The sequence below is a fragment of the Cetorhinus maximus genome, chromosome 4 (genome assembly GCF_964194155.1).
Source record: "Cetorhinus maximus chromosome 4, sCetMax3.hap1.1, whole genome shotgun sequence".
Classification (NCBI taxonomy): Eukaryota; Metazoa; Chordata; class Chondrichthyes; order Lamniformes; family Cetorhinidae; genus Cetorhinus; species Cetorhinus maximus.
In genome coordinates, this window is record NC_135882.1 from 39,028,950 (window position 1) to 39,042,518 (window position 13,569).

General features: G+C 46.2%; 1 protein-coding gene across 9 annotated transcripts in view; it reads right to left on the minus strand.

Moving 5' to 3' along the window:
- itprid1 (ITPR interacting domain containing 1) overlaps positions 1 to 13,569 on the minus strand; it is a 259,239-nt gene that overhangs the window by 116,122 nt on the left and 129,548 nt on the right. For 6 of the 9 annotated variants that reach the window (XM_078540085.1, XM_078540083.1, XM_078540081.1 and 3 more), the window contains one exon: positions 10,448 to 11,488. The exons of 1 other annotated variant lie outside the window; for it this stretch is intronic. In XM_078540085.1, the coding sequence (XP_078396211.1) occupies positions 10,448 to 11,488 (1,041 nt within the window). Of the gene's footprint in view, positions 1 to 7,644; positions 7,922 to 10,447; positions 11,489 to 13,569 lie in introns of those variants that run through there. 2 more of the 9 variants (XM_078540087.1, XM_078540089.1) reach the window with 2 other exon arrangements.

The following is a 13,569-nucleotide window of genomic DNA, read 5'->3' on the forward strand; positions in this document are numbered from 1 at the left end:
GGCTTTTCAACTGCTGCAGGACTAGGACTTGTTTGGGGAAGGGAGAGAAGTGGCTGCAAGGAAAGAGGCTGCAGGGCGAGAGCTGTACTAGGGAAGGGGGGGGTTTCCCAGGACGTGTGTGGGGGCACATGTTGATCTGTGCAAGTGCCCTCAAGATAGTGAGGGCTGAGACGGCAATCTCCAGGAGAGATGAGGCAAAATGGAGATGTGAGGGTCTATGTGAAAGAGTGAATGGTGATGTCCCTTGAACTGGTAGTGAGTGAGATGCCAGTGAATGTGTGATGGACTTGTGAGTGTGTGAGTTTGAGTGATAAGATGGTTGCCTTACCCTGGCAGCACGGATGAGATCATTCATCCGTTTTCTGCACTGGATGGCCGACCTTCTGTGTGCAGCTTTGGCACTGACCATCTCTGCCACAACCTCCCAAACCAGAGTGGTGAGACTGATGGGCCTCCTGCGGCCAGAGTGGGGGTAGAGGACCTAACAGAGGGCCTCCACTGCATCCAGAAGGCATCCCAGGGATGGGTCACTGAATCGGGGGGCTGCACTCTTCTTGGCTTTTGGGACCATGTCTTCACCGGAGCAGGCCCGGCTGCAAGTATTGGGAAATGTGCATGCAACTACAGTTTAAATATGGCGTCCTGCATGAGGAAGCGCTGAAGTAATGGCATGGCGGGCAAATCAGAGGCTGCTCACCAGTGACATGACATGTTTCCTGCGGCTGCATAATTAAAAAGATGGAAATAGGACGATCCAGCGAGAAAACCCACATTGCAGCTGGCGGACAAAACAACTTTTTCCCCGTCCACTATCACACTTCATGCAAACCTGGGGCAATTCTGCCCCATAAGTGTGAAGAGTAACTCTTTGTACTTGAAAGAACCTGCTATTGGTGAAAGCTGACATCTCTTCCACAGCAGTGGAAGGAGTATGTGAACCCTTACAATTCCATGATGAGTGCGTATTTGCACTTATAAGTGTGTGCGTGAGAGCTGCACTGTGCATGTGTGCATATGCATGTGTGCATGTGCACATGCATTTGTAAGTGTATGCATGTGCACATGCATTTGTAAGTGTGCGCATGTGCATGTTGAAGCTGGTGATATAACATTAAAAAGTATATGGGCTGGAGCTACATGAAACTGTTGTAGACAAAACAAAGCTCTTATATATTAATGTAAAGATCAATCACAATGGGCAGGATTTTACCCTTGGCGGCGGGTTTGGCAGGGGTGGGCGGCGGTGGTCGGGAAGCTGACTGCTGCCCACGATTGGCAGCGCACCACAATTTCACACTGGCTGGCCAATTAAGGTCCGCCCAGCGTGAAAGGTGGCTGGGGAATCTGCGAGAAGGGGCAGGCAGGGACAGGGGCATGATGTCCGCTGGGTCCAATGGCGACCTGGCTGCCGATTCAAAATCGGCCCAGGCAGCCCCTGGAAGTCTGTCACGAATGACGCTGAACTGAAGTTGCAGCTGGACACAGCAAGCAGGAGGATAAGTCAACGGGGCAGTCGGATGAGTGCCTCACAGCCCTCCTGGAGGAGGGTGCAGCCAGGAGGGAAACCTCTGTCCCCAGAGGCGGGAGGAGGAGGCCCCACACCTCACCAAAAAGGCCTGGGAGGAGGTGGCATCCAGGGTCAGCACCACGACATGGTGAGGTGCACATGGGTGCAGGGCTGGGAGCGCTTCAACGATCTGTTGCAATCAGGAAGGGTGAGTACCGTGTTAGCATGAGTCACTTTGCAGAATAGTTAAGAGCCGCCCATCTCCCTGTGGACCTCAGAGGGGTTAGAGTGTGAGTAGCAAATATCAATAAGGCAGGAGCTGGGCAAGTGGGTGAGCCCTGGCTGCTTGGACTGGGTCCAGGGGTCATGAATCGACTGAGCCCTGTGAGGTGTTCCTCAGCTGGGGTTGGCCATGGTGCAATGGCGCTGCAGTTACAGAGTGGACGAACCAATGCTCTACTATCCTTTCAGGAGAAGACATCCACAACAATATTGAGAGGTCGCGGACTGGCGGGGAACCCCCACACCTCCTAATCCTCATGCGTTATGAGCAGGAGGCCCTGGAGCTGCAGAGGCACCATGCACCTCGGTCAAGCAGCCGTGGTGAGGTTGGGGTGCCAGAGGAAGGTAAGAGTGCAGTGCACTGAGGTGAGAATGTCAGCTATTGCAACCATTGCAGTGCTGTCTCTATATTGACGTGAGCCTCGAACCTGGAGTCCCCGTTTTTAATGGAAAGACAAGGGCACCATGATGCATATCTCTGTCTCACTAGGGTGTCTGGCATGCACAGTCACAGTGTCATGACTTAAAATAATGACATGTCCTTCTTGTCCCTTTTAGGCTCACCAGCAGGTGGTCGCTATGAGGAGACTGAAGGCCCACCCCTGACCCCCGAAGACCACCACGCTGAGCACACCCATGCGTCACACCCTCTCTGTCAAGCAGGCACCAGCGCAAATACCAGTACCACAGTGGGCACAAGATCACGTCTAGTATCTCGGTGCACATTGGTGAGAGCACTTCACACTCGCTTGAGGTGCAGGCAGAGGTAGAGAGTGCCCAGGGTGCTGGCAGTCGGAGGACTGCTGGAGACCAGGTCAATGCTCAGTCGATGGCTGATGATGGGCCTCTGGAGACTTCCGTTAGGCAGCAGGTGCTGGAAGTCCAGCAAGGTGTCCGAGAGGATCTGGTGTAGATATATGAGAGAATGCATGCCATGGTGTCCGCTGTGGAGGAGTCTCTGCGGAAAAGAACAATGTGTTGACCCTCATGGCCGAGCGCAATGCTTCCTCCATGGAGAGAGTGCCGACTCTCATGGAGAGACTGCTCCAGGGACTTAATCAGGGGTTGCTGGGGATGCACTCAGACCCGCAAGCCCACATGCCAGCAATGACCTCAGCTGGTCAGTGTCAGTATGGAAGGCAGATTGGGCACCCAGTATCCCAGCTAGGTGCCCATCCATCAATGGTGAGCAGGGAGGTCCAAAGCGACCTGATGTTGGCGCATGAACAGCCTGTTGTCTCTGCAGGCTCCTCTCAGGGTGCTCAGGATGATGGCAGCAGCTCCTCCGCCCCTCTGCCAGTGACAGTGGCATCTGATGAGGCTGCGATGACTGGGGAGACGCCAGCCGTGGCACAGGCTCCATGGGCCAGAGGACGACCGCCAAGGTCATCAAGGCATACAAGACAGCAAAGTTAGCAGGCTGTCTCCAATACCGGTGCCAGCGAGGGGAGAGCACCTAGACGTAGCACCCATAAATGTAAATGTAAAGCACCTTAAGCACAAGATGGACTTATCACAGGTCATATTTTGTTTCCCCATTTTGGTTTACAATTTTTCATGCTGTGATTAAAAACACTGGTTAATGTTCATTTCAGCAATGTTTCACATTCACAATTAAATGAGATGTTATTTTGTGCTATTGGTCTCTGTATGCTTCATTTGTTCTGTAGGTGCAGGGTAGGCCATTATGTAATGATGGACGTGTGTCTCCTGAAACTTTATTGCAAAGACACAGGGTGTATGTTGTTGGCCAAGGAAATGGTCCTGTCAGGGATCGAGCATGGAGCCTGCAGCCCTGGCATGTGGTGGTGGTTCTTATTTGGTAGGCTAGCTGAAAGAGTGCTGGGTCAAAGCATCCCGGGTGTCCCTGCCTATCTGGAGGTTACCCAGGTCAGCGTCCATGCCCTCAGCATTCTCCTCACTGTGCTCATCCTCGGACTCACTACTGGACACATCATCTGTTGCCTGTGCCCCTGCGTCAAGATCTTCTTCCTCCACTGGGTCCCCCCTTTCCAGTGCCAGATTGTGGAGAGCGCAGCATGCAACCACTATCAGTGACACCTGCTCTGTGGGGCATTGCAGTGCGCCCCTGAACGGTCCAGGCATCGGAAGCGCATCGTAAGAACTCCTATGGTTCTCTCTATCGCTGCCCTTGTGGAGGCATAGCTCCTATTGTACTGCTGCTTGGCCTCTGTTCTTGGATGGCAGAGACGCATCATGAGCCACTTTTTGAGGGCATAGCCCTTGTCACCCAGCAGCCATCCATCCAGGGCCGGAGCACTGAAGCGCCTCGGCACCTGGGAGTGCCTTAGGATGTAAGCGTCATGGGAGATGCCAGGGTACCTTGCATACACTTGCAGAATCTGCATCTTGTGATCATACACTATCTGCTCTTTCATGGAGTGGAATCCCTTCCTGCTGATAGAGGCACCAGACTGACCCACTGGCGCCTTGATGGCCACATGTGTGCAGTCAATGGCACCTGGACACGGGGGAACCCAACATTTGCTGCAAAGCCACTGGCTCGCTCTGCCTGACTGGCCTCATCCTTATGGTAGTGAATGAAAGTCAATGCATGCCTGAACAGAGCTTCTGTCACCCGCTTGACGCAACTATAGACAGCTGATTGGGAGACCTCACACAGATCCCCCACTTAGCCCTGGAAAGAACCAGAGGCATAGAAGTTGAGGATCACCGTGATCTTCAGCGCCACTGGCATGGGGTGTCCACCCACACAGTTGGACCTGACCTCAGGCCCGATCCTCTGACAGATGGAGGTCACTGTTTCCCTTGAGAGATGGAGGCTCCTTCGGTATTGCACCTCAGACATATTGAGATAGCTGCATTGTCGCCTGTAAACCCTGAGAGCAGGATATTGGCGTCTTCTGCAGCCCCTTCCGCCTTGGACTTCCTGCTGGCCCTGCCCCCCTTGTGCCTGCACCCCTCCTCCCACAGGTCCCTCCCCTGGGAGCTGCATTGGGACATCTGGCCTCCTCTCCCTTCTGCCCCTCTCTTCCTCCTCAGAGGAAGTGCCTCCAGCGGAGACCACAATCCGCATTACCGGGGTTATGGAAGGCTGTCTGATACCTGGAATGGCCCACACAATCTGAATCCTCCGGGGGCCTGGAAGACAACAATGAGTCCCGAAATGAAGCCTAGAAATGCTCAGAATGCAGCTCTGAAGCAAGATAAAGCTGTCCAGTTCACAGAAGCAACCAGCAGCAAGTTTGATCCAAAACTCCTCACTGCTCGAATTGACAATGCCCCTAACCCTTCTTATCCTGCCCATGGGTGAGCTTTTACTAATTGTGGCCTGCCCGCCTGCCCGTTTTGCCCGTTCGATGGCCAAAAAGTTGCACGGGCTACGTAAAGTTGGAAACAATTGGTGTGCCAAGGGCCTTACTGGCCTTTTAATTAATGGCAGGCGCACCTTGGTCTCCATCGTGCGCCCACCTAGCGAAATATTGCACGAGTGCGCTTGACGTTGGTACCCTCAGCCATCACGCATTATTTCACGCTCGAGCAGGTCGGGCACATGCGCGCCCACTGAGCGAAAAATTCTGCCCAATTAAAGGAACAAACTTCTTGAAAGGGCGGTGGAGGCAGGTTCGATCAAGGTATTCAAAGGGGAATTGGATTGCTATCTGAAAAGAGAGAATGTGCAAGGTTACAGGGGTAAAGCAGGGGAGTGAGGCAAGGTGGAACGCTCTTTCAGAGAACCAGTGCAGACTCGATGGGCCAAATGGCCTCCTTCTGCACTGTAAAGATTCTGTGATTCAATTCAAAAATCAGAATGTACAAATCACTATTGGCACTATTGTATGAATGTTTAACACGCTATTTCCAAATTCCTGTACATGTTAGTTTCACAGAGACACTATCCCATTTATTTATAGTGCCTGTGGTAACACAGCAGAGCGAGGAATTTGACATGTTTTTGCAGAGACAAGCCGGCAGTAATTGTGAAATGTACAGCTTCACATATCTTAGCGTCAGAGCACAAAGGAGCAGCTGCCAGCAAAATAAAAACTCTCTTTTTGACTGGTTTTCAAATTTGCATATAGTACAGGTCAATTTATTCAATTCCATTAGGATGTCCTGTCAGGCACAGTGAATATTTTATTTAGGACAACTGTATTTGAGCATATCAGCCTTCATGTAGTCTATGTGCATAGACATCACAATAAGAACCAATGAGTCAGACTGTGTTCAGATTAGCAGGAACACTGGAATATATTTCATTTTTAAGCTTTTATTCAAAACATTTAGAATACTAAAATAAAGGAGCTTCTAAAACATAAGTTAGCAACCATGTATTAAAGAAAGTACAGGAATTCGCTACGCAAGGATTTTGCCGATTTCCTTGAGATCACATACATAACTGAGGGATCTTATTAATAAGGGCTAGGCTGGGATCTCAGCAGTTGTTCCAAGGTCATGCCCACTGACACCAACATTAACCAAGCCTTTTGAACATCTAATTTGAATGGGTCAGTGGGCACCTACTCCATACAGCTGGATAAAAACTGTGTTTGCCTGCCATTATGAGGATGGGTGAGGGGAAGAACTGTTCAGGCTCTTGTCCCTCCTGAGACCCCTGCTTGTATAAGATAAGCGCAAGGGGATGGTAATCAAGAATGGTTGAACAAAAATAAATGCCTACTCCTGGCCTGCCTAGCCTGATCTCTGAGTGAACCCCATCCACTCACTCCATGTGGAGACTGATACAGCTCATCGTACTATGCATTGCTGGGCACCGGTATGCAGGTCTCGACAGACAGTAAAGGAGGTGCTCATGACATTGAGAGTCCATGCACCAGGTGCAGACCTCATAAAGCTAATCAGGCACTCCGGGAATCTTTGGGGATCTGGCATAAAAGGACACTGTTATTTGCTGGTGGGTTTCATCAGAGTAATGGGAACTCCTAAGGAATTTCAAAATAAATAACTTCAGTTTAGCTGATTAAGCATTTCTAAAAAGGGTCACTTAAACTTGGAACCATAAAAGTTTGCAGCACAGGAGTAGGCTATTCTGCCTATTGCTGGTTCATTATTATAGCATTTAGAAACTAATCTCACTCCCTTCCACTCTCTCCGTTGCCTTGAATTTCCTTTTGCTAATAACATTCATGCAATTTTCCCATAACAGATGTAATGGTCCTACCTCAACCACTCCCTGAAGTGAAGCAGTTCATATCCAATATACCCCTTGTTGGAGCATAAAAAAGCAAACAAGACAATTGATCTCGCCTGAGTCTATTAACCCTGCATCTTTTCTGGATATTAGGATTGAAGAGAGAGAAAAAAATATAAAAACATGCCAGACCAGGGTCCACCAGAGTAGCTGGTAGAACAGTGAACTAATAGTGGAGTGAACTGATAATGGAGTGAGTTAGGAGTGGTGAGAAGGCTATCAGAGAGGAGATGGATTTGAAGAAGGAATGTCTTGCTTGATCAGCCTATTTTAATTTTTTGAAGAGGTAACCATGAGAAGGGTAATGCAGTGGATGTAATATATATATAGATTTCCAAAGACCTTCCATAAGGTGACATAAAATAGGCTAACAAATAAGGTCAGAACATGAGGAGTCAGGGGATAGGTAGCAGAATAGTTATCTAGCTGGCTGCAAGATAGAAAGCAAAGGGTAGGCATAAAGACTTGTGACGAAACAGAATCTAGCGGCCTCATTTCTATTTCTTAATTTTAAACTGGACCTTTTGGCTGAACAAAGACTATTAAGATGGCTGACCCTCTGTCTATGAGCCTGTGAGTCACCCAAACAAAAGAAGCCAATTCCCAGCTTCTGAAATGTCAACCCTCATTATTTCTGTTCAAATTAGCAGGAACACTGGGATATATTTCATTTTTAAGCTTTTATTCAAAACATTTAGAATGCTAAAATAAAGGAGCTCCTAAAACATAAGTTGGCAACCATATATTAAAGAAAGTCCAAGAATTCACTATGCAAGGATTTTGCCGATTTCCTTGAGATCACTGAGGCGATCTTACTAATAAGGGCTCGGCTGGGATCTCAGCAATTGTTCCAGGGTCATGCCCACTGACACCAACACTAACCAAGCCTTTTGATCAAAAACATCAAATACCGGAAAACTCAGCAGGTCTGACAGCATCTGTGGAGAGAGAAACAGAGTTAACGTTTCGAGTCCGTATGACCCTTTTTCAGAGCATCTAATTTGAACGGGAGCAGTGGGCGCCTACTCCATATAGTTCGGAAAAAAAGTGTCTGCCTCCCATTGTGAGGAGGAGTGGGGGGGATAACTGTTCAGACTCTTGCTCCTCCTGAGACCCCTGCTTGTGTAAGGTGGGCGCGGGAGTGGTAATCAAGAATGGTTGAACAAAAATAATTGCCTATTCTTGGCCTGCTTAGCCTGATCTCTGAGTGAACCCCATCCACTCACTCCATGTGAAGACTGATACAGCTCATCATAATATGCATTGCAGGGTACCAGTATGCCGGGTCTCAACAGCCAAGGAAGGAGGTACTCTTGGCATTGAGAGTTCATGCACCAGCTGCCTGGGGACTGCACAGCCCAACATCAAAGGCCATTTGTATTTGATAAACCAGGCCTGCCAATGGAGTCAGAGAGTCTACAAAGCCAATGACTTCCCAAACACTAGACCCTCAACAAATAGCATCTCTTTCAACCCATAATGACCGAGACATTGTCAGTCTGGAACACAAAGCCAATTTCCAGACACTGGATAAACATCCTTTGTTGAAGATATTGTGGAGAGGTTGGGTCCTCTCTGGCCTAAGACTCTGGCTTGTTGAACAGGTTAATATTCCTGGTCTACAAGCCAGTCTATGCTTTAACATCTGACTAACAGGCCATACAGAGGGTGTTCTGGCCCAGTTGGACACTTAGCCCCCATCTATTCTGCCTCTGCTGAATGTTCTGTACTATCGTCTACAAACTGATTAATCTCTGCATGCCTATTTCATCTTGTGAAGTCATCACCACCGGAAAAATTAATTTTACTCCACTGGTTTTCAGCCCGCCAACCTCAGTGAAGGAATTCCTCATGGGATTTTGACTCTGGACTCTGGAACTCATGTGAACCAATATTTATTTTCTCTGTGGTCTCTGTACCATAAAATCTTCTTTTCTCTATCCCTCTCTTTACTGCATGTGTGCAGAGGGGGACACTGCAGACCATCCTTTTCACGGTTTTCAATGTGTACAATCAACTAACTTTTTGAGTTCATCCTACCTCAAGTTTGCTGTGGGGTTGTTAGTCGGAAATAGATCACATGGAGGGGTTGGGAAATACGCTACCGCTTATTAAAAAGAAAACAAATCAAAACACCTTTATGTTACAGACGGGTGGTGAGAGGAAACATTAGTGCTGTTTGAACAGGCATCCCCCTTCTGTCCATAATAAAGTAGTAATTCAGATTGGCAGAAAGTGAGAAGTGAGGTCCCACAAAAATCAGTGCTGGTGTTCATAATTTATATGAATGCTCTTAAATTTGGAATCAAAAACAATTTCTAAATTTGTGGATGAGACCAAATTGGGAGTGCAAGGAAACATTAATAAACTTGCTAACAAAGCACATAATTAGCAAATTAATTTCAACACAGATAAGTGTGAAGTATTTCATTTTGGTGAGGACAAGTAAAGAGGTCACATAGTAGTTGAAAAATAAAATCTAAATGGGGTAGAGGAGCAAAGGAGAACAAAAACACAAATCACAAAGTTGTAATGCAGGTTAATAAGGCCATGACAGAAACAAACCAAACACTAGAGCTTATTTCTAAAGGGATAATATTTAAAAGTAGAGAATTTATGCTAAACTTGTATCAACCCTTGGTTAGACTACACTTGGAGAACTTTGCATGTTCTCATCGCTATATTGTAGAAAGGATATAGAGGCATTGGAGAGAATGCAATAAAGATTTACAAGGATGCTGTCAGAACTGTGAAGTTATACCTACTACAAAAGGATGAACAAGTTCCAAGTTTCTTGTGAAAAGGGAAAGCTGAAGGGTGACCTAATAAAGGTCTTTGAATGATTTTGACAGAGCAGATGCAGAGAGAGTGCTTCCACTTATGGGGAAGAGAAAAACTAGAGACCAGCAATATAAGGTAATCACCAACAAATCATATAGGAAATTCCAAAGAAACTTCTTTGCCCTGAGAGTAATGAGAGTGTGGAACAGTGTAGCAACAAATAGCAGCAAAAGTTTGTGCTTCAAGAATATTGCAGGAATAACTGATTGACAGTTAAAAAGAGTGTATAATGCAACAGTAAATGGTCATTCACACGTAAGAACCCAATATCTAAAAGTTGAAGCAGGAGGTAACAGCAGCACAAAAAGAGTGAAAAGCTGAAAATAATGGTGGATTCTAATGTAGGACCAATCCAAATGACTGTAATTAAACAGAATAATGAGGCTTATGCATATCTGCAAGATGAACAAAAAAAAATCTTTCACTAAATCTAGTACATAAGTCAGGCATGAGCGCTCGAGACTCCTTTCCAGATTTAATGAGGAGTGCTCAGGGGATACATGTTGGGATTAGTCCTGATCTGGTCTAAGTCTTTCCCTTGATGTGATGGAGACATAGCCCATATATTGCTTGTACAATATAAAACTTTCAGGTTTCCCTTCCTTCAGTTGCTCTGTACTTACCGGGGATACAGAGATGATCCTTGCTGTTTGTTGTAATTGCTGCAAGGTCTTGATCAACTGTCTCTCTGAATTTGATACAGCAGTCTTTGATTGATATTTTGCATCCTTTCCATTGAACCATGTTGATGAACAGTGATGGTGGAGACAGTAACAGTGGTGGCAGTAGTGACAGTGGGCTGGAGGGATAACAGTTAGCTCCTGAGCATTCTCTTCAATATTATGCAGTCCAGTATCCAAGGACATTGATTTCCTCAATAGTCCTCCAGATTGAAATGCAACTGAAGTGAAGTTCTTTACTTGATCATGTTGACATCTTTCAGTAGCACACTCCCCAGTGTTCTCATCAGTCTGCACGAATGCATCTCTCAATTCGACTCTGCTTCCTCTGAGCACATTCTCATGCTTGGAAGTGTCTTTATCTGACTGAAATAAAAATGGTAATGGTTCTAAAGAATGAAACTCAATGATGTTCCTTTGTTGCAGTTTGTCTTGAGGAATTTGGAAGGTCACTAATTTGCTTGTACCAGTAAAATGTTGCGGAACAAGACTAGAGTTCTCCTGACTTGTGCTCATATTGCTCACAGTTGTTGCATTACTCCTTATAGAATTATCATTCTGACAGTCTACAGCACTGTTTTGAATATGGATCCCATTACTGAGCCAGGTACTGGTATCAAGAGCTGAACTGTGCTTTGTAGTCTCTAGAGGTGTTATGTGTAAACAGCTGCTGCCGCCACTTAATCCATTTATCTCCCCAGGGACTTTTTCAGCACACGGAGCTGCAATCCTCTGCTGATTAGAGAAAGCAGGAGGATCATTGTTGAGGTTTTCTACATTAAATATCTTCTCTTCTTGTAAAACACATGACAGTGTGTGTGTTTCTGAGCACAGTGTCTGATGACTGTCGACAGACCCAGCAATACAGGTTTGATCAGTAAAGCTGCCTGTTGTTTGTTCAGGATCTGTGCACTGCCTGTTTTCTTGTAATGTGTCTTGTCTGCTGCTGCTGTCATCACTAACATTTTGTAGGGCACGTTGAATCTGAAAATATTCAACAAAATTAGGTGCCGTATGGGCGAGAAACCAAAGGCTGGATTTTCAAAGCGAGGTCGAGGGCCTGACACACGGATCAATTTCATGAAGCTATTCTGAAATGTAAATGGGCTGATTGGGCTGGAGGCGAATTTAGCACACATTTAGAGGCATCGAGTGCCTCCAGGAAGCAGGGACTGCCTGTCTGACACCACTGGCAACGGCAGGCATCAGCCATGTTGGAGATTGTCAGCGTCTTGCCAAGGAAAGCAGGCAGCTCAGAAGGAGGATTAAAACAGTGCATAGTGGCCAAGTTGAGGTACAGCACCCCACCTGCCCCTAGCTGACCTCACAAATTTCATGAGAAAACACAGATGAAAATGAGCTTTCTTTTGCCCTTCGGCAGCCCTGATAGCCGTGCACTAACGTGAATCAGACTGTTCAACTTCATCCAGAAAAAGGATTGAAAATACCATTCAGTCTGGGCAGGCCTCTTCACCAGCTCCTTAAGCAGCTTAAGGGGCTATTAATTGGTGGTGAGTTGGGTTCCTCTCCCTCCCCCTTGCAAGCCTTATGAAAATTGAAAACTATACTAGAGGCAGTGGGATCAAATGCCGTGATCAGGGAACACAACCTTCAATTTATGCCTGCATCCATTCCCGCAACCACCAGCAATTGAAAATCCAGCCCCAAGCATCTGTTTTAGATTATAAGAAAATGTTTTAAAAGCCTAAGTGTCTACTATGATCACTGAACAGCTCACACCAGAGCCTTCTCCATTCTCCTAAAAGTTAAAGAGGAAAGATCTTTCACTAGCTCACCCTGTCCTCACCAAAAAATCTAGTTTTCTGGTGTTGGTTGAGGGAGATGTATTGGCCAGAACACACAGTGCCATGAGATCTTTTGCAATCACCCCAACAGGCAGACAGGCCTTGATCTGGAAGATGAGAGTTGCAACAATGCAGCAATAAATTGCCAATAAAGGGGCCAAATACCACATTAGGTCCTGGAGTTGAGCTTAAACCTTTAAAGTTAGAAAAGAGAAAACTAGTGAGACCAGTTGATACAAACTAAAGTAGTAGAGAGGAGAGCTTGATATGAATGTAGAACAACTTGGGCATCAATTTCTAAACTGTAATAATCCACAAAACATGGAAAATAGGAATAAATGGGTCATATTCAGGTTGGCAAACCTTAACTAGTGGAATGCCACAATGATGAGTGCAGGAGTCTGAACTATTGACAATCTATATTAATAACTTGGATGAAGAGACTGAGTGTAATTCAGTCAGATTTGCAGATGAAACAAAGATAAGTGAGAAACCAAGTTATGAGAGTAACACAAAGAGTCTGTAAAGGGAGAGAATCTACAGAATGTTGTGTTACAGACGGTCTACCTGGAGTGGAGTGAAAGAGGACCTGGAGGCAGTAATCACCACCTAGAAGAGTGGGCGAAAAGAGGTTGTGGAGGCAGTAACCACCACCGAGAAGTGCAGGGGGAAAGAAGTAGTAACCACCACCCAGAAGAGCTGTCCAATCCAGTTCAGTCTGTGGCTCCAGAGTGGGGTGGCCGCATTCTGAGAGGAATCAATGCATGATATCACAGGAAAACAGGTAGTTTGGTGAATATTTTGCTCATTTACCTTCAAAACTCATGTAATTTATTAGTTAATTGTAAGAGTTTTTTTATTTGTTCATGGGATAAGGACATCACTGCCTAGGCCAGCATTTATTGCCAATCCCTAATTGCCCTTGTTCAGAGGGCATTTAAGAGTCAACCACACATTGCTGTGGGTCTGGAGTCACATGTAGGCCAGACAAGGTAAGGACAACAGGTTTCCTTCTCTAAAGGACATTAGTAAACCAGATGGGTTTTTCCAACAACCTGCAATGGTTTCATGGTCATCATCAGACTTTTATTTCAGATTTTGGATTTTCAGATTTAATGGTTTACTAGCAGTAGTAAAGGTTATTGGGAGTAGCAATGTTTGTTAATTATAAATTAATTAAAAAATAATTAATACAGAATAAAGATAGCAGAGCAGGTAATGTGTTGTGGCTGCAGAATGTGGGAACTCCTGGCCGCCAAG